The sequence below is a fragment of the Tachypleus tridentatus genome, chromosome 7 (genome assembly GCF_004210375.1).
Source record: "Tachypleus tridentatus isolate NWPU-2018 chromosome 7, ASM421037v1, whole genome shotgun sequence".
Classification (NCBI taxonomy): Eukaryota; Metazoa; Arthropoda; class Merostomata; order Xiphosura; family Limulidae; genus Tachypleus; species Tachypleus tridentatus.
The window spans coordinates 24,119,168-24,139,747 of record NC_134831.1 but is presented as its reverse complement, the minus strand read 5'-3'; the positions used below and the strand labels follow the sequence as shown (position 1 = coordinate 24,139,747).

Genomic DNA, 20,580 nt, shown 5'->3' with positions numbered 1-20,580 from the left:
ACTTTGGACATATAATTAGATTTGAGGGTAGGTTTATGTTTTTGGTAGAAGAAATGATCAGTTGGAACCCAGACTCGAGAGTTCTGTAAAAGAATGAGTGTGTAAAGTTTCATGATTTTTCTGTATATTTGTATCGAAAAGTCACTTACTTAGATGATTTTTAATTTCTTGATTGAACCACTTTCATCCCATGTGTGTTTACTCTGGATATTGTTACAGTAATTATATAAGGTAAGAAGATAAACTAGTAGTGTATTTCTATATTCATTTATAGAGCTTTGTTGCTCAAGAAGTTTATATTTCCTTTATTGAATGTGCAGTTTAGTTTCCATAGGCAACTGAATTTCAGTTTAAAGTTATTAAAAAGTTTTACTTGCACTTCAGGCTACCAGTTACTTTCCAGAATGCTCAAAATATACTCTGAATTATTTCCTGTTTAAAGAACCGAAGTAAATATCTTGAAATCTTAACAGAATTATGTAGCATATGTATCTATGTGTGTCAAAAATTGTGTAGATCAATGTAAAGCATGGGAAGGTATATCTTGGAAAAATCAAAATTTGTGAATTTAACTCTAAAATAGTTCTGATTGACAAATTATCATATGGGCTAGCATTTGTGTATCTAGGTGCTCATTTGATCACAAAAGAAACAACTATGGCATCAGAATGCACTAAATACATTTTTAGAAAATATGCTACCACTGAATGTCAGATTTTTCTTAATGGTTGATGTGCTTAGACTGTGATTCCAAGATTTTGTACTTTTCAACACGTTACTTCATAAACTTGTTCTAATCTTTGACTATACTATAAAAGTAGCCCAGGATGCTGTTGACTAGCTGCCTTTCCTCTGGTGCATTAGACAGCACTTTGTGTGAAAATTCTAGTAAAAACCAACAGTATATATGTATAATACTGTGTATCAGATGTCACTGTATTTTATTTTTGGTACCAAAAGTATTGTTTTTTAGCACTTGTATGTACATTTGAAAATTACAATGAAATTTGAATGTTTACATCTGACAAAATACTTTACCAGATATGTATGCATCAGAGGTGATTATTTTCATGTCATTGTTTGCTTAAGTTCATACCTTAAATCAGTAGCTATTTTGGTGAATTGTGTAAGTCATCAAGTTATTTATAGTTAATTTATTAATATAATTGGGTTATTAGTGGAATTTGATAATAGACTGATCTTCAGGTTCTTTAGCTTATTATATTCAACTGATCAAACTTGGATATTTAGAAAAATCAAAAATAGTAACAATGAGAAAAACTAATTTTCATTATTTGTGTAATTTTGTCATGACCTAATCAATAAAGCCTGAACAATCTTCAATTAATTGAAACTAATGAGACATCATAATGTAAATAATTTGATTACTTTAATAGTTGGAATAATGAAAAAATGTTAATAATTATAAATACTAATTTCAGTTAATTATCTTTGTAATTGATTTAATCATAATTTAGATTAATTGCCATTAATGAGTGTAATTTATGCTCATAGGTAAACAGGTAATCATCTAGCTCTGTTCATTAGCATTACTTGTGATTGTATAGTATTTCTAATACTTTGCATCATAACATTTAATTATGATGTTATTCTTGTGAAATACAGACAATGTTATTAGAATTTTAGTTATACTTTGTTACATTGTCAGTGATCTGATATGTAGAAGCCCAAACATTAAAACTGAAGCTGAGTTGATGATATCTCCACAGTATGGAGAAACATAACCTATATATTATTATATTTATATTATTTTCCAGGAACAGTCAATGAGAAATCTTTCTTTGCTGATAAAAAAAGCTAAAGACATCAAAATACATTGTTGAAAAGTAACTTCACTAACATGTAGTATGTGTAGTGTTGTTTTTTTATTATAAGTAAATTTACAAAAGGCAAAAGAATTGTGAATACTAAATGCATCATATTTAAATTAATTTGTATGACAAGGTCAAAGTATGTGTGTCACAACTTTTTTACAGAGTTATATTCAAAATTTTATTGAACATCTTTATTGTCAATGTATGTAAACAAGCTTGAGATCAAAATGTATATATAAAATTTGATGTTATAAAGCAAGTTTTAATTTCAAAAGGAAATATTTAAATAAATTCCCAATTTTCTCTTCTCTGTATCATGAACTGTGTTTCATTTACCCTATTTTAAGTTTTCTTTTTACTCTTTTATGATTTTTTGAATGTACCACAAATTATGCACTTATACAATAGATATTGGGAAACCAGAATATAAATTTCAGGCCTTGTAGCTTTTTGCTTTACTGGGATTAAAAAAGTAAAGTCAAACCCATATACCAAACCCATCATATTTGTTTCCTTTTTATTCTTCTCTCTCTGATACTTGCTAATAAATTATTTGTAACAAGAGAAAAAATTAATTTGAATTGTTGTAGTGTGTACTATTATATTCTGTGGCATATATTTTGTTTTAAAATATTTATTTGAAAGCTTTATGAAATTTTATTTAAAGAACTAAATAGAAAAATATTGAAAGCTAGCTCAAAGATTACAAAAATCTTGTACTTCGATTTTAGTGTCTACAATTCATGAATAATTACATCCTACTGTGTGTACTATTTTGGCAGGATAATTGATGTTCAATTAGAAATTAAGTACAACAATGAAACCATAAATTTACAGAAAATAAATATGAACAGGTTAGTACCTGAAACTTTGAAGACAAGAATTACATGCAACAAGGGAAGTTATGCATGAAAGATTTCATATTTTATAACTTTATTTTACTGTACACTGATCATGGTTAATAATTTTAGTGCAGTTGGTAAGAGGTAGACAAAATAGCAAATATAGAGTTTTACTTAAAAGAAACTTGAGATTTATTGAGAAGATTCTAAAGATTATATGAGTGAGATATGAAAACTTTGAAATGAACAAATATTTTTTATTCATAACATGAAAATCTACTTGCGCTCAGGCTTATTTTTGGTGTTTTTAATCTTTAAACAGTGGGAATGTTGCAGGTAGCAGCATCAGTTGATGATGACCACCATTTAAGGGTTAAAGACTTGTCAGATTTCATAAAAATATGTATTCAGAATTATAGTCAACATTAATTCTCAAATACAAAATCATTTCAGTGAACCTGTGTCATGCACATAGAATTAAACCACATTAATCTTCTTGTTCCAGTTAAAAGATGTACTATATTTGACCCTCTTTTAACATGAATATACTTTTAGTCAGATATCGTGGGTAGTTTTAAAAAGGCTTCAACTGCATCCTTTACACATAACTATATAAACTCTTGACATTTTGGTAAGTAGAATGTTAAAAGTCTTAAATTTACACTGTTCCTTTTCTTGGCCAGTGATCTTTCAGTGGTCATTCTTCTTGCTTAACTGTGTTTTCTTGTGATTACTTTTGTGGAATACAAGTTTCACAGATTATGGAGTGAAAGAGACCCAGACAAGTTGGTATGAGATGAAGAATGTATCTTCTTTGGAATATCTCTCTAAGAAATTTTGTTCTTACTTGTGTGGTATACTATTACTCATCTTCCTGTCTCTGTCTTGTGCAAAAGTGTCTGAAACTCCTTTCTAACAAATAATAAAAATTTGTTAAAACCAAGCATAGTAACCAGTCAGCTTTAGTGAAGATCTCAGATGTTACTCTGAGTAAAGATCATATTTTCCTGTTCAGTTTTTTTCTTGATTTCATTGTTCATGTTCAATTTAATCTTTGCATAACTTATTCTTGAGTTTGTGGACACACAATACTTATCCTCATGTAAGTAATACTGCCCTGTTTTTGATAAAATAATTTATACTGATATTTTACATTTGATAGTCAGTTTTACCTACATTAAAAAAATATAGAAAATGAGTAAACCTATAGAAAGTACATGCAAGTGTTATTGAAGGTGACTTGAGGTCACAGCTGTAGCTACTCAACAAGTAAGGAATAATACGATAAATATATCTGTAGAAGAATAAAGAAGCTGTCAAAAAGTAAATTTGGATAGCTGCATTTCAGTACTTAACATGAATGAGTAGTTTTATAAAGGTTTGAAAAAAGTCTTTAAAACTACTTGTTTTGCAAAGATATGTGACGTGCAGTGTTGAAGCTAATTATGGAAGGAGTGAAGAAAATGAGTATAAAAGGCAAAGAACTTGGAACTATTTTCTCTATACTGAATGAAAATTAGACTTACGATGAATAGCTTACACTGTGATTGTAGTCACACAACCAGTCAGTCCTTTCCAAACATCAGGTGGTCCATAAGGTAACTGTGAGAGCTGCCCATTGCATTGTTTACTGGCCATACCTTAACTTTTATTCTTTGTGGATCTTCATTTCTGATTTTCATCTGTTGTTTTGTTCCAAGTGTTTTTTAGTTTTCCTCTTTGCCTTCTTCCAGATGGCCTCCAGCTCATTGCTTGTTTTGACAGTTCTGCATCTTTCTCAGAACATGCCCATAGTATCTCTTTCTGTACAATTTGAAGTTTTATTTTATTTTGAGTTGTTCTCTTAGGTTATAAATATAATTTGTATAGGAATTATATTAAGAGTGTCATGAAAGAAAACAATCTTAGGCAATCTCTTAAGCCATCCAAGCAGTGTGCTGTTGCTAGTGGTAAGGCAAATAGAATTTTAGGTTATATTTATATAAACATTAAATACAAGTTTAAAGAGGCTGTAATTTTGTTATACAAGTTGCTAGTTAGGCTAACTACATTCTTGGGCTCCTCATCTGAGGAAAGGCATTGAATTGTTGGAAAAGGGTTACTAGAATGGTGCCTGGGATGGGGGAGTTGTCATACGAGGAGAGTGAAATCTCATATTATTTTCTCTTGAAAAAAAGAAAAGTTAGAGCAGATCCAATTGAGATGTTTAAGATTGTAAAGGAAATTGATAGTGCTGATGCATCATTTTTTCTTTTCTACATTTAACAGTGGGAATAGTAATAATGGAACACACATTTTGATAGGGTAGGAGTCATCTTTAGCTGAGACAGTTTCATTTTTTCTAACAACATGATTAGCCTTTGGAATGGTTTGCCTTTGGATGTTATAGAAAACTAAATTTAAGTGAATTTTTTAAAAAAAGCTTGAAAACATATGAAATATATGGAATTGGCTTAAGTGTTCTTTTTTAATTATTTTAATTTTGCTTAGAGCATGAAACAACCAAGATGGACCAATAGGTCCCATGTTGTCCCAAAATGTTATTTTATTGAGATGGAAGCCTTTATGTAATGGCTAGTCAGTATAGTGTGATTAGATTTTCACTTGTAACAGAAGTGGCTTTATTATCTTGAAGTTTTTGGATGTTCAAAAGGAGCTTCTTTATGTTGAATCTGAAAATGATATCCAATATTCTTCATCATGTAGGTAAAGTTTTTCATGAAACATTGTATGTACTTTTACATAAATTAATCATTTTCATTTAAATTGGGTCACATTTTGTTATGATTAAAATTTTGACAACTACTGACTATAGATTTTTCTAGACCAGGGATTTCCAACAGGTGGCACATGGGCCATGTGCAGCTTGTGAAAGTCTGTTGAGAAATTACCATTTTTTTTTTATAGTAAAGAAATGAAAAATTCTGACTTATGAGGTAAAAATGCATGAAAGCTACACCTGATGTTTGCTAATGAAATTTTAAAATTTATTTTGTGTGCACCTATATGTTTATCATTTATGCCTCTATAATTTTACAGCAATAACTTGACAGTTATAGCTTTTAAATTATATCACATTCACTTCGGCGTATTATATCATCATCCCCTCCTGAGACAACCATCGACAGAACTCCATGTCAACATACCTGATTTGGTCAGTGCTGCTGAGCAACCTTAAAGTTCACATTGAAAATTTTATGTCCTTACTACATTAAATATCATAATATGTTTGCTATTCTAGTTTATTTTATATGCAGCATTTTTCATTAAATTTATTTATCACATAATTAAACATTTTTAAATTACATTTTTCTTTTATTTTCACAATGAAATACATTGTTTTCACAAATATGCCTGTCCAAATATCACGTAAAGTAAGTCACATTCAGATTAACTCCTTCCCCAATTGTAACTCGTTTTACCATGTTGAAAGGACATAAATTAACCCTACCATGGGTCTATTTACTCTTTATTTTGCATTACATAATACACCAACAAGCCCTAATTTGACAAAAATATAATGCTGCCCACCACTAGATTTGTGAATGTAGTTGTAGGCCTCAGGCACTCTTTAAGTTGGAAAACCCTGCTCTAGACTAATTGCAACATGAGAGTTGTATCAACTGTTATAAAACCTAAACATGAAAAACATAATAAAAAATGTTCATTATAGTAAATGAAATAATATTTTGATCTAAATAACAGTTTTTATATCTTCCTGATTTGTAAAAAAATCCTTACATGATAGAAAAAAATTATTTTTGAAATCTGCATAAATGAATTATGGAAGATCTGTCATTAAAAACAAAGTTTTTTTTATGAAGTTTAAATTTGCACATCTGTGTAACTGCTGTATATAACAGTAGAAATATTTTATTCAGTAGTGTATATAGGAAATGTTAAGTGATTGTTATTAATAAATAAATGTTTTGTGTATAAATAAATAGAATGCTACAATCAAAGTAGCACTTTCTTGGAAAAAAGGCATTTCTTAGTGAAAAAATTTGAAACATACATAGTCTTAAGTGTTTATTGTAAAAGTGTTGGAAAGAAATGACATTTAGTTTTGTATGTTTTCTTTAATTTACACAAAAGCAATATAATACTATATGGTTCACTTGAAAATATAATATTTGGATCAGTGGATGATTTCATAGTTGAAATACACTTGCACATCAATCATGTTTATGGTATGCTTGCAAAATGGTAATTTCCAAAGAGAATACTTCTAGCAGCAGATATTACATTGTGGCAGTACTTTTTGTCTGAAATACATTTTTAAATTTATAACAATGACTGAAATTTAATTTACAGGAAATACCCAGAATGTGGAACTGAAAAGAATATTTGTATTTATTGCTGTTGATCTCAGTTGATCATCTAAAAAACAAGTTTGTTTTTCAAATAATATAAGGCCATCTTACATTGGGTCAGAAACCTAAATAAGTTGTGTTTAATATTTTTGCATTTCTTCATAGTTGAGAATGACTCCCCTCCATTGGGCAGTTGAGCGAGGTCACATGGATGTCATTAGATGTCTTATCACAAGCGGTGCAAATGTGCATGCTGTGAGTAAGTTTGAAAAGAAACCAGCAGATATTGCTGCAGATTGTAACAGGCATGACATTTTGAATTTACTAATGGTAAGTTTTTGGAGGTTAATGTAGTTATTTATCTCTGTGTTTAATCATACAGTTAGTGTCATCATAAGTTTTAATAAATAGACCCAGTCAATTTTAGATGAAAGCATAAAAATTTTACTTGCTATATTGAAACTTATCTTTGGTTAATAAATGGATTGGTGCATTTTTTTGTTTTTCTCTTCTGTCATTCTCTATAAACTGTGTAATAAGATGACTATATCTTTAACAGCATTTATTGTTACTAAAGGCTTCTGTAATCTATCATGCTTTCAACAACAGTAACAGGGTTAGTACTTATGACATTTCTGTAAATGGGCTCTCTCAAGCCCACAAAATTTTTGTGTGCATTAGTTTTCCCAATTTTTTATCATGCTTGATTTTCTTAATTTGTACAAGTATAGCCTTTTATATAATATATAATTTGTCTTTTGTAATATTACACTTTCATACAGTTGACTCTATTCTAATTTGGCTGCTTATATACATGTAAAATGGTTTAATCAGATAGCATATTAGCAGTATCACATAGATCTCTTGTCTTTGTTGCAATCTAGAGAGAGAGGTTATTATAAACTTTCTAAGAGTGCAGTACAATGCAAAAGTATTAGAACAAGAGAGTATTTTGTCATTCTTTCCATTTTATGTGGCTAATCTTTGCATGCCATTACAAATTGTAAATTTCAGCACTTATGGTAGTGCTTCTTTGATCTCTGTTGACAAGTGAATGAGCCAGGTGAGAGTATTTATCATCTTTTAGAATTCCCATATACTTGTACCAAGGGCATATCATATAAATCATAAGGGTTCTGCTTCAGTGAACATCCTGATAAAATTTAGGGTCTGAAATAACTGTTATGGTACATCATGCAAGAAGCTAATAAGGAGCTAGCATATGGTACTAGTATATGCTAGACGAAATCAATTTATTGGTATTCCATATATGAATCTTGATAAAAACAGTGTTTAAAACTACATATTAATTTTTGTTGTTGGGCTACAGCTCAAAAACTGTAGAGAATTGTTTGTAGAGCAGAGAGTTTGCCTAAAAGCTTTGTGTGATGCTGGTTTGGCTCTCTGACAAATTGCTGCAGACTTGAAATGATCCCTAAACATTATCAAATAAAGTCTGCTTTGTAAGCCCAAAATGGGTGTTCCTTGGGACTGTGCATTTGTCATTATATGAATGACCATCTCCTTCTGGTACCATATCATCAGTTAGAAGAATAACACACCTAGATACTCCTTTCAGAAGCTGCAGAGTGGAGAAATCCATTTTATCACCAACTTTAATATCTTGTCCATCTTGGATGATAAGCATAACTTCAAGAATTCCAGTAGACAGATCTTCTTCCCACAACATTATTCTAGAACTTTGTGCTGTCCAAAGGACTATGTTTCAAGGACTGGATCTGTTGAAGGATAAATTGTCATGATTCATTTAGACAGTTACACAGTGGTCTCTTTACATTTCCCATCAAGGGGGCACATGTTCTCAGGAGCTTTAGTGTCAAACTTTGGATGGTCTTTACTGGGCTCACTCCCTTCATATCAGCCTCCTTAGTGGTTGGTTTACTTGGTTTCAATAATTGAGTTAGGCTTGGATTGATACTGTTTTCTGAAATACTTGTAATTTTTTTTTTTCCTGTCTGTGTGATTTTATTTTGTCTGTTGGTTTTTTCTTGTTTATATTACCTATCTTGCCACCAAATGGATGCTCCATCATAAGATTTTTTGGTGGATTTGCTCTCAGTTTGGATCTCCCGTAACTGACCCATTTGCTGCTCATTGGAACTCTGAATTACAGGTGTTTTGATCCACAGTACCTCATTCTCAGACTTTAGCAATTAATGCATACAGTCACATTTGGACAGGATTGTACCTCTATGCCTTTACCCCAGTAGTCTGTTACCCAGAATTTTGGCTATGATTCAGTCCACTGCTTGTTGGGTACTCTTGGTAGTTCAAGCTTGGCCAGCTCAACTGTTGTTTCCTGTTCTACTGTGTTTTAAAGAGTGTTTATCTCTGCCACTTCATCTTTGGCCATCTCTGAGACAATCTTCATATGACATTCTACACTAAGACATTCCCAAATTGAAACTCGGATATGGAAGTTATACAGTCCTTTATGTGACATTGTGGTGTAATGTCTATAGTTGCCTTGTATTTATCTAAATCTATTCATAGACTCACAGTGGTTATTTATCTGTGGAAATGCACACTTATCACTAGTGGTGTATCTCGAGGAAATTGAATCCTTTTTACCCCAAAGTCCTCACCATTTCCCATTTTCGTTTTCCAGCCATTTCTCACTTTTACGACTAATCTGACTTATTTCATTTATTATGTCTTATCAGAGCCTTTAGGTGTTATGTGCCCCAAACAAATTCCTTTAAAGGGGCTAGATAAGTACTTTTTTCTTTTTTCTGTTTGTTTTTTTTTCTCCAGAGTCCTTTACCTTTTTTTGTTACTGGATCTCAGAGTGTTGCTTAGTCAGATGTGCTTTTATTTTAAACTAATGGGAGGATTGCTTGGACCTTCTTTTTCATCGATGGCTGTTTAGTGTGTTGTTTATGGAAGATGGAAGGATGCCCACTATCTCATCATAATTCTAAATGCAAAGTGGTCTCATCTTTGGTTCTTGGCTAAGCACAGGAAGAGTAGAATGCTCCTTGTCCACTCATTTGGGGAATTAGTATGATGTACATAATTCTGTACCTTTGGTTGAGTAAGACATACATAATCTGGTTATTCTGAACCTGTCATGTTGCCCATTGAATTTCTTAAAGTGGAGGAGAACATTTGTCCACTTTGGTGTTGCCTACTTTCTCGTCATGATTCTGGTGAATTGAAACACATCATCCTACAGCTAAAAGTGGGGATCCAATTAAAAGTATATGTATATATCTACATGTATAATTGCAGTGCAATAGTCTTAGCCACCAATGTGGGATATAGGGACCAACACCCCTTAATTCCAACCCTGGGTTGTGGAACCTTTGCTATCAGGTTGGGACCAATAACCTAAGTTAAGAGAATAGCTGTGGGTAGTAAAATTACACTGTTTTGCTGTAATATTTTTTTGCACACTGTAAAACAAAAGTAGTAAGCAACAATAACCCTACTGTCAAATACAGATATATGATGTAGATGTACTGATATTTTTGGTATCTAGAACTGTGAACTGAAACTTCAGACCTTTTATCTTTCCATCCCAACATTAAGTTCTCTTTAGAACATTTGGAGAAAAAACACAACTTAGCCTTCTTAGACTAAAATTTATTAGTAAAAATACAACACATGCACATCTCCTATTACAACAAACCCTATAAAAATCATTAACCTGTTGACTGCCAAGTATTTCAGCTGCTACGGAAACTCCGAACCAAGTTCAAAATACAACTCTAATGCTTCTTCATTTTGTAACCTCTTTCGTGATGCCATTTTTGATCGAAACAATATGTAAGTAGGTCAAATGCATGTATGGTGCTGACGTGTAACGTTGATGTTAGGTATTATTGAGAATGAATAAACTCATCCATGGCACTGTGTTACCAATTAGCTTGGATGAGTTATCTCGTCTACGGCACTGAACAGGTTAAAAGTCTCATCATCCTAAATACACAAAAAGAGGAGCTCCATTCAACAACAGGCCACAATAGAAGCACAAAACCTGAAGACTGTGCTTTTACAAAATAAGTAATTTAATCTATTTTCAAAAATAGAAAGACAACACAATCTACAAAAGTAAGAAGGCTAATGAATACAATGTTTTTAATGAGCTTAATAAAAACTGACAGGAAAATTACATATTCAGTATACCATTCACTAGAATTAAAAACAGTTGAAAATATCTGTGTGTTTCTGTACTGCACTGCCTTGATAAAGGCAAGCAACTCAAGTGAGAAATATTGGCTTATTTCATCCCATGTCAGAAGTCTTCCAGTTACTTTATCATTTCAAAAATACTTCAATTTATGCTACAGCAACTACAAACTGCCAGCTTGTATAATTTGTCTATTGTGACAACATACTCCTATTTATCACATACCAGTTACCACTTAGAGCTTTCAGCAGTTGATCATCAGTTTGGCTATGTGTTTTGTGTGAATTATCATGTTTGTGGTTTCAAAGGAGATTGCTGCTTTGTGTTCTTGGGTTACTTCGTCTATCAATCTGTGTAACTTTTGTCATTACACCCTTTGTGTAACTGAAATCACACCCTCCTTTGCTTAATTAATTACATTAACAGTTTAATACTAGTTATATGTTTTTTAGTAATACTTAATTTTTATACCTTTCATAGATCTACAATTGTAGAATAGGAAGATGTTTTGACAATAATCCTGTAACTCTTCCAGTGGAGATCACTTTTAAATTCCTCGCACACTTTAACTAGAGTTCAATAGAGTGGGCTTAGGGTCTTAAACCTAAGTAATTGCAACGTATGAGGGTGGCTAATAGCCAGGTAACTGGATATGCCATATTGATACCATACACCATGAAAAGATTACAAATCAATTGTTTGTTTTATTTAATATGGATAATTTATTTTCATTTTCAACATTTGCTTTTTTTGTTCCATTTCAAAGTCAACATTTAAGCAGTTTCTTTGTAGTTATGAATCTTCTGTTCATTTATTGGTTCAATGTTAATAGTGAAGATGTAGAATTCATAAAATTTGTTATCAGTAGAGTAGCTTGTAGATTTCAAAAACTTGTCTTCAGTTTTCTTCAACATTTACAGGACACCTGTATTGGATTAGTTGGTGGACTTAAGAGTTTTTGAGTGCACTCTAACTTCACTCTTTTATGTGTCATGTGTACTAGTATTTTATGAAGTCTAGCAACTGATTTTATTCATTGAGTATATTTATTTCATAATGACAGTATTAATAGTTGATAACTCCATAGTGTAATTGGTACTTATTAGGTTTTTCAGGGCTTATATTTTGAAGTTAGCATGTGTTACTTTTCTTGACAGAACATGGTACCACAAACTAAATCGGCACAAGCAAAGTGTGTAGAACATGAGAAAAATTCACAAGTTAAAATGGCAACTCCCCAGAAGAAAACTCTGCTAAAGACAATCAAAGTTGAATTAGTGACATCAGGAACAACTGAGAAAACAACATCTGGAGGTCCAATCACGACACAGGCTTGTTCTACCAAAATCATTCCAGCTAGGCCTGTTCAGTTGCATCCAAATTTAGCTGCTTTTGCTTCTGCCATAGCAACATCTGGCCTTAATAACAGTGTGAAGAACAAACATTGTGAATCCGATGAAGGTAAAAAGATTGTTAAAAATTATGTTGATGTATAATACAGAAAGTATTAATTAAATGTATATATTTAAATATATATATATATGTGTGTTTATAAATAGATATTTATTTTGTTGCATTTATAATTTTGTAGTTGGTGTAAATAACCCTGAAAATATTTTTGTCTTTGTAAAACTAGTAGCTTATTTTCACCACGTATATCCACATTTGAAATGTCATTCTAAAATATATGAAGTATTTTGTTGATCATGTTCTTTTGTAAACTATTACAGAAAACATCACATAAAATCTTCATATTTTTAACATAAAAAACGTTCCATACAAGATTCATTTGAAAATACAAGTTACATGTTTGCTTTTGAAGTTTAAAAAATGACTTGCAGAATATTCTGCATAATGTGTGATTAATATCATCATTGTTTAAAATGATTTATAGATCATGAACTATAGAAGCATAAGAAAAGGTTCACCAAAATAACAGTTCTTAGTTAATTTCTAACACTTTTAAAATATATAATTCATGAGTAGCTTGCATGCATATCTTTCTCAGAAAAGTTTTGTATTTAACTTTTTTGTATTTTATATAACGTATTAAGATTTATTTATTACTTTTTATACCATTATTTTTTGTATCCTGTCACTACAAGTGTGGTCCATTTGACAAACATTCAATCACCACAAAGAAACCTTTACTTTTTTTTTTAAAAGAATTACTACAGATTGTAACATAAAATGACAGTTTATCTTAAAAGTGCTTATATCTGTTTTAATTTCATTTCATTGTGTTATTGCACTTTGAACCATGTCTAGCTACTAAACCTGTGTAACAAAGCTATAAATCACCTGGAGAGCACATCCTACTGAAAAACAAATGCATGTGAGTTTGGACTGGTGCTGATGCACAATGTTTGCATTCCCCCTTTCTCGCTGTTTTCTGAATGTCAGATTCCCAAACAGCATGGTTTTGGTTTTCTACTTGCCTTGCACACATTTGCTATAGCTGGGTTGTTGGAAAGGAAGTTGTTTCTCCTTTCATTCCTGGATTTGAGGTGAAGGTAGTTAAGACCCTTCTCCTCCTGTGGACAAGAAGACAAATACTCGATGCTGCCTGTTTTTGAACTGGAATTAACCTAGCAAATACAGTTTGATACATCATAGCCATTTTATAACATATGATGGATCCAATCACAACTTGAACTGTGTCTTTTCTGCCTCATTTAGGGATATATATCTTTACAATGGCCAAAGCTTATATGTGGTACAGATGGCATGTAGGAACCCACGTGTGACCCAGTTCATTAGGATACTGCACTCCACTGATTCTGTTCTTTCACCTTCTGAAGAGTACTCATCTAGGTAATTTTTGCACCATTCTCTTCACCATTTCAAAGTTGGGTTTTAGCTGTTATATTAGAGAATGCAAGTTATTGTGTTGGAATATTTTTTTATACTGAAGTTGTATTTCTGATAGATAGATGTTTCCTCTTGCACTCCCCATGCATAATTCTCACTGCTGGTGTTTCATTTTGCATAATTTTGAAGTGAGGATAGTGCTCTACAGTATAGAGGGAGCTGTACTAGAAGAGTGCGTTACACTCCCATTAGTGGAAAACTGTTGGCATGCTACAATGCAGTTATACCAAGTGTTATCACGAGGGTAGATGGGAACATCAAGAGTAGTTGTGACTGGAAATTGTGTATATAGATGGCAGCACAAGACAAGAAATACTTTGGAAATACATTTGCAGCATTGGAATATGTTAACAATTAGTACTTATTCCTTGCCTTTTGTTCTTCTGCTGTTGACCCCTGATGAAACTTAACCTATTTTTTCTTTATAACAACAATGATAGGATGTAAAATAATTTTTTTTATCTTCAGAAATGCAAGTAAGAACACCAAAAAAGTATAAATAAGCTAAAATTAATACAATTTAGCTGTCCTTTAAGTTATAAGTATATTAACACTTTAACTGCCATGTGCCCCTCCAGTGGTCACAGCTGACTTAGTCAAGGACTGTGTAACACATCAATGGGTTACAGCCAGTTACGTTTCAAAACCAAATTTTATTTTGTGGCATATTAGTTTAGGACAATGTAACTGTTCCTTGGTACCTCATGAAAGTTTTATCTTGTGGCAGCCAACATGTTAAAATAATTCCCATACCTGAATAATGTGCCCTGAGCAATATAGTAAACTGTGAAATAGATCCATAATAACTAAGACTAGTTATGGAAACAGTCTTGAATTATATAGAAATATTTGATTGATAGTGGTACTGTACAAGTTTTTGTTTGAAGATTTGGCAATGTTTTCTGTTTTACTACCAAATTAGTTTTCTATTCTAGTTATTTAAATTTTTAAGTTTTGATACTGTAAAAAGTTGGCTTTACTCCTTTTTTTCAAACTTTTCTTATTTTTTTATGGGCATTTTTCCTAGTGTTTTATGGATCCCACTCTGTGGCAAGTGGTGCCTGACCATGTATACTTTTATTGTGTGTAGAAAATATGAACTGTCCATCCTACAAACTTGCTCATTTTTTACTGTGTTATAGCTCTTTCTACCATAAATCTGATGTACAGTTCTAGATGGTGCCAGGTGTTGGTTGTGTGTTTCTATTTTATTCTTATCTATGATTAAACTATTATATTGCAGGTTTGGGTTATACACATTGTAGAGATGGGGTGCTCAGTATAACCGATAGTAGTTCTCTCAAGTGTTTTTTGCTTTATAACTTTGTTCCTCTCTTACCATAAATTTAAGTACTAACACGAGTAAAGCAGACAGAGATGATTGACCATCTCTTATGCTTCATGACATTGAGACTCTTCGTACCTTGAACCTGTTGTACAATTCCAGGTGCTGTCAGGTTTTGGGCAATCAACCTGGTCAGCATGGTAGTTTTGCTTTTCAGGATAGGGTATAGCTGTTGCCTCTTGTACTGTCTCAGATGATGCAGTCTTTTGGAATCTCCATTGCTTTTTTTTCTTCCTTTCTTCTAGTTAAGTATGGGAGTTATTTTCACTTAGCAGTTCCTAAACACTTGGGTGGTAACCATGGAGGCCTACCCTCCTGAGTGATGAATCACACCACTCAGCTGAAAGTAGAGCAGTGGCATTCTGCAGATATATATCACACTTTCTACTATGGACCTGTACAATTCCAGATGCTGTCAGGTTTTGGTTATAGTGATAAACTTAATTGACTAAAACTAGGTAATTATTCAGTATTTCAGAAATCCTAAATTTCAGGTGCACAGCTGAATTAATGCACAATTTTACATGCATTGAGTATCATGATTTTGACTGCTAAAGAAAATAGGAATAGATTAAAGAAATGTTACACGAAGAAATACAAATAGCTGTTCTCACCTATCATTAATGGACTTGATTGAAGAGCACTTACAACAAATCTTAATATTTTATGCTTTATACACTTATATTTATTATGTAATATGGCTGAGTTTCTGAATTTATTTTTTATTTTACCATAGCTGAGTTTTACAGTCTTTCAAAGTAAATGTACTGCAATGTAAAAAATTGCTTTTATTACATAATCATCCTGTATGAGTGACTTCATGCTTTGTTATGCTTAACTGCTCAAAATAGCTAAAAAAACAATTGAAATGTTTAAAATTACAGCTATTACAAGGCAAAAATAATTTCATCTTCTTAATTAATTCTTTTATGCAAATTAGACAACTACTGATAAGTCATGACCTAAAGTGTAAGTGGTTAATCATTTGTCTGCTGCCATGATTTAACATTTAGTGGTTATGGCTTTACATTTTCACAGTGTATAAGCATTTCAATTCAGAATGTGGTATTGTTGTGTGTTTAAAATCATTGTTTTGAATAGGTCTTGAGTTATCCTCAACCACTTCATCTGAAAGAACTGTTTTTAGTACATCTTTAGTGTCTGGAGTCACTTGATGTAATAAGACAGCCAAGAGTATTCCACATGTATATCAAGAAATGTATCCATAAGTTTTGAATTGTGAGGGATTGAATGTGTGTTACCACCCATTAGTCTTGCATTAAGTCCAGTTACATCAGCATATGGTAACACAAAGGGTTATAGAATGAAGTTGTTATTGTTTTTTATCTTTATTAATATCATTCTACAAGATATTAAAAGTCTATAACTCAACCACTTGCACCATAACCATATGCATTGTATTTAGATTTAGTTGACAGAAAGCAGTAATTTGCCCTAGTTGTGAATGATCTGTGTGTTTGAAACAAGAAGTAATCCCATATTTGACTAAATATTCTCTAATACAGTTGGCAGTTTACACCAGTCTACTCTTATAAGCTGGCTTCCATTTAATCAAAGATTCCTTAGATGTCTTCTCTTACCATAGTTCAAGAATGGAGAATGGATGATTGAAATTATTTTCTTACTTCATAATAGTTTTTTGCCTACATCATATCTATAATATTCAATTTTCAATTTATCCTTTCCTTTTTCCCCTTAGTATAGTTATATTAAATTACAATTTTTTTTAATCATCAGGTTTTCACATTCTTTTTATTGACTTTTGAAAATATGTTATTTTACTACAAATTAGACATTAAAATATCCCTGTATGACTAAACACTTCTGACTAACAAGTAAAGTAAATACTGAATTAATAATTTTTAATAGCTGCTGTTATTTTAACATAAAAATATAATTCTTACTGGTTTATTTTAATTATAATGATAATTAGGTGCAACAACTGTTTTAATTAAACAAATCAAAGAATATGTAAAATACATTTCAAGTGTGACTGTATAAATACAGCATTAAATAATAGTAAATTATTTATAATATTGCTGAGTTTGTTCTGATTGTGGTAGCTTTATGATAGTTCTTTTGCCAGGTAATGGTTCTGAAGAAACGAAAAGGACTGAGTCAATTTAACATCTTAATAGTTTGTTTTAATTATCAGGCTATGTGTGTATATTCAGAAGTCAAGAGGTATTTTATCATGAACTCCCTAGTGTTTGATTTTGAGGATGATTTCCTACCTTTGTTATTCGTCTAAGATATGTTTCTAAATTTTTAATTTAAGATGTTATGCTCAGTAGTTTATGATATAAGGATAATGTACTTGAATCTCCTTAGTGTCAGGAATGTGGTGGAATAATATAAAATTTAAGTTAGGCTGGAGAGGGAGAAAAGTGTCAAATATATTAAAGTAGATTAGTTAGTTGTTTTTAAAACTAGCATACTTTTTCAGATTTACTATATATTTGCATACCCCATGATTCTGATAATAAACATAAATTTTTTATTGTACTTGTAATTTTTAATCAAGGTTAGGAACTACTTTTTCCTTTTCCCTCCATTTCTTTCTTTTCATATATCCTTGTAGTGACCATCACGTAATCCCAAGAAGTACACAGAACAAAGTTTGACAAATGCTGAGTTAGTTAATTAGTTAGCAAAGTCAGTCAGTGTATCTCAGAATGGCTGAGATATATTTTTATTTCAAGTGGATTTCTCACCATCAAGTTTGTGAGTTGATTAGCTAGTCTGTTACCAATGTTAGTGATAAGTTACTGAATATGTAAATTAGTCTATTTTGGAGTTGTATTGTAAATAAGAGAGGAAATTTTGCATGTATGTAACAGTAAAAAGTTATATGAGTTAAATCTATCAGAAGACATACCATGCATCACATATATGTTATGGTTGAAGAAATGAATAACTCATCACAAAATAAATAGACTGGATTTTATATTATTTTTATAGAATAATCTGAGAGAATTTGACCAATGATAGGAGTCATTATTATCTTAGTGAAGTTTTCTGAAAGTGTTACAAATGTGAATGGTATAAATAAAACGTACCAGGGCAAACAACATACAATAAATTGCTTAAAAGTTCTTCATTATGTTATAAGTATCTAGTTTTTAACTTTTAATTAAGTTATTTTATTATTATTTTTTTACACATGGTTATTGAGATTTCTTTGGTAATTTATTTTTACAGATACTACTGATCAAAGAAGTACTTCAGTATTAGCCACTCTTGCAGCCCTTGCTGAAGCAACAGCTCCTAGCGCAAGTGAGCTGAAACTTTTGACTACTTGATAAAATATTGTAGTACAGTGATTACCATAGACAAGTGTTTAATCTATTATACAGGTTTTAAAAATATAGTCAACCAGGAGGTAATTTCTATTTGATACTCATGATATTAAGCAGAAAACTAAAAATATATGTTTATGTTTAGTATATTTTCACATACTTTAGTACTTTGTATGAAAATAAATTTTGGCTATCAGAATTTAAGTTTTGTTGATTTTTGTTCAGTGTTGTTAAAATATGGTAATGAACAGCATGGAGAGAAAAATAAATGTGTAATATAGTATTGCATTTAGTAGTTTAAGTTTCAATAGTTATTTATTTTGTTTAGCTGTATCCACTACAGAAGCTCTTCAGTGGTTGGAAACTCATGGAATTACTCTACTGCCTACAGACACATCAACTATTGTGGCTTCAGCATTAGAAGGGGGTCAGACAATAACCCTTACTGGTATCTATTATTCTTGTTCTACAGTCAAGTCAATTAAATAGTAGCAGTTAATTATTTAGTAAAAATAAGAAGTTTACTGTAACAAGCATATTTGTATATAAAGAGAAGATAAAGTGGCTGAACTTAATACACAGAATACCTTATAATTACACATATTGCATTCTTATTTTATCTTTAGATGTGCATTATAGTATTGGTAGTACCTAATTTCCATTTTAATAATATTAAACTTTAATGACTAATGTCTTTAAAAGGTATCATGGGTTTGAATGGTGTAAGTTAGGAAAAGATTCTTAAAGGTGTTAACCATATAGGAATAGTGTATTTACAGTTTGTAATTTGATAACTTCTAACCCCCCTCCCAAGAAATTGAAATCATCTGCTTTCTTCTTTAATAACAAATATAACTAAACCCTTTTTATAACATTCTGAGAGTAACGGATAGAATTGTTGGTAATCATGACTGAAATTTTAGTTCTTAAAGTAAGTTTAGAATTTTCCGGTAGTAATCTTAAGTTATTTCAAATAATTTATTACATGAGCATTGCTTAACTCTTTCTAGCCCAGTATCTTGGGACCAGACGTAGCCAAGTAGCTAGTATGCTGGAATGTGAATCCAAGCTTCCATAGTCTGGTCCCCAATGCTCCAAAATCACCTTCACACTTTGGGGTCATGGGTGTGTTATAAGAGTAATGATCAAACAGCAGTGGATGGTGGATGCTACTGATTATCAGTGATGTCGAGAAAACCCACTTGTAGAGAAAAATATATATTGAAAAACAGCTTGTTTGGGTTGAGAAAATTTTTTACATAGAGCGAACAACGTTTTGACCTTCTTTGGTTATCGTCAGAAAGTTGAAACGTTGTTCGTTCTACATAAAAAATTTTCTCAACCCAAATGAGCCGTTTTTACATATATATGATGCTATTGATTAATTGTCTTCCCTTTAGGATGTCAGTTCAAAAGTAGGGTTTACTAGTGCATATGGCACTTGTGTTGCTTTGCAAGAATTTCTGAAACAGGCAAACTCAGGATTTTTTATAAACAAAACAAATGAGGTCACTAATGTTTACAAATTTTTGTCTGATCTCAATCCCCTTAAATAATGAACAACAACAAAAAAAAAAGTCCAAACTGCTAACCCTAATTTTGAATTTGCTTTCCCAAGTTATATATGTTTTTGATATAGAAATATTCGAACTTCTCATCTGCACAGATACATTTTTCAATATAGAAATCATAGCTGTGACTTTTCATTTTACATTTTTATTGTTTGTTTATAAATCAGATAGTTTGAAAACACTAGACTGTGAAGCTGGTTGTGTTAGTTTTTTACAGTCTAAAGCTTCTAGTGTTAACAAAATGATGAATATGTTGTCTGAAAGTGAGCATTATTTTATTTTTTGCACTATTCACTATAGAGCTCCCTAAATGCATTGTAACGTACTAAC

At 31.4% G+C, this 20,580-nt stretch overlaps 1 protein-coding gene across 5 annotated transcripts in view; it reads left to right on the top strand.

Moving 5' to 3' along the window:
• LOC143255313 (uncharacterized) overlaps nt 1-20,580 on the top strand; it is a 111,653-nt gene that overhangs the window by 46,267 nt on the left and 44,806 nt on the right. For all 5 annotated transcript variants that reach the window (XR_013030544.1, XR_013030542.1, XM_076510778.1 and 2 more), the window contains exons 4-7: nt 7,156-7,320; nt 12,301-12,604; nt 18,582-18,656; nt 19,008-19,127. Coding sequence is in view for 3 of the 5 variants with exons in the window: in XM_076510778.1 (XP_076366893.1) it covers nt 7,156-7,320; nt 12,301-12,604; nt 18,582-18,656; nt 19,008-19,127 (664 nt within the window). In the remaining 2 variants the exon portion in view is untranslated. The remainder of the gene's footprint in view (nt 1-7,155; nt 7,321-12,300; nt 12,605-18,581; nt 18,657-19,007; nt 19,128-20,580) is intronic.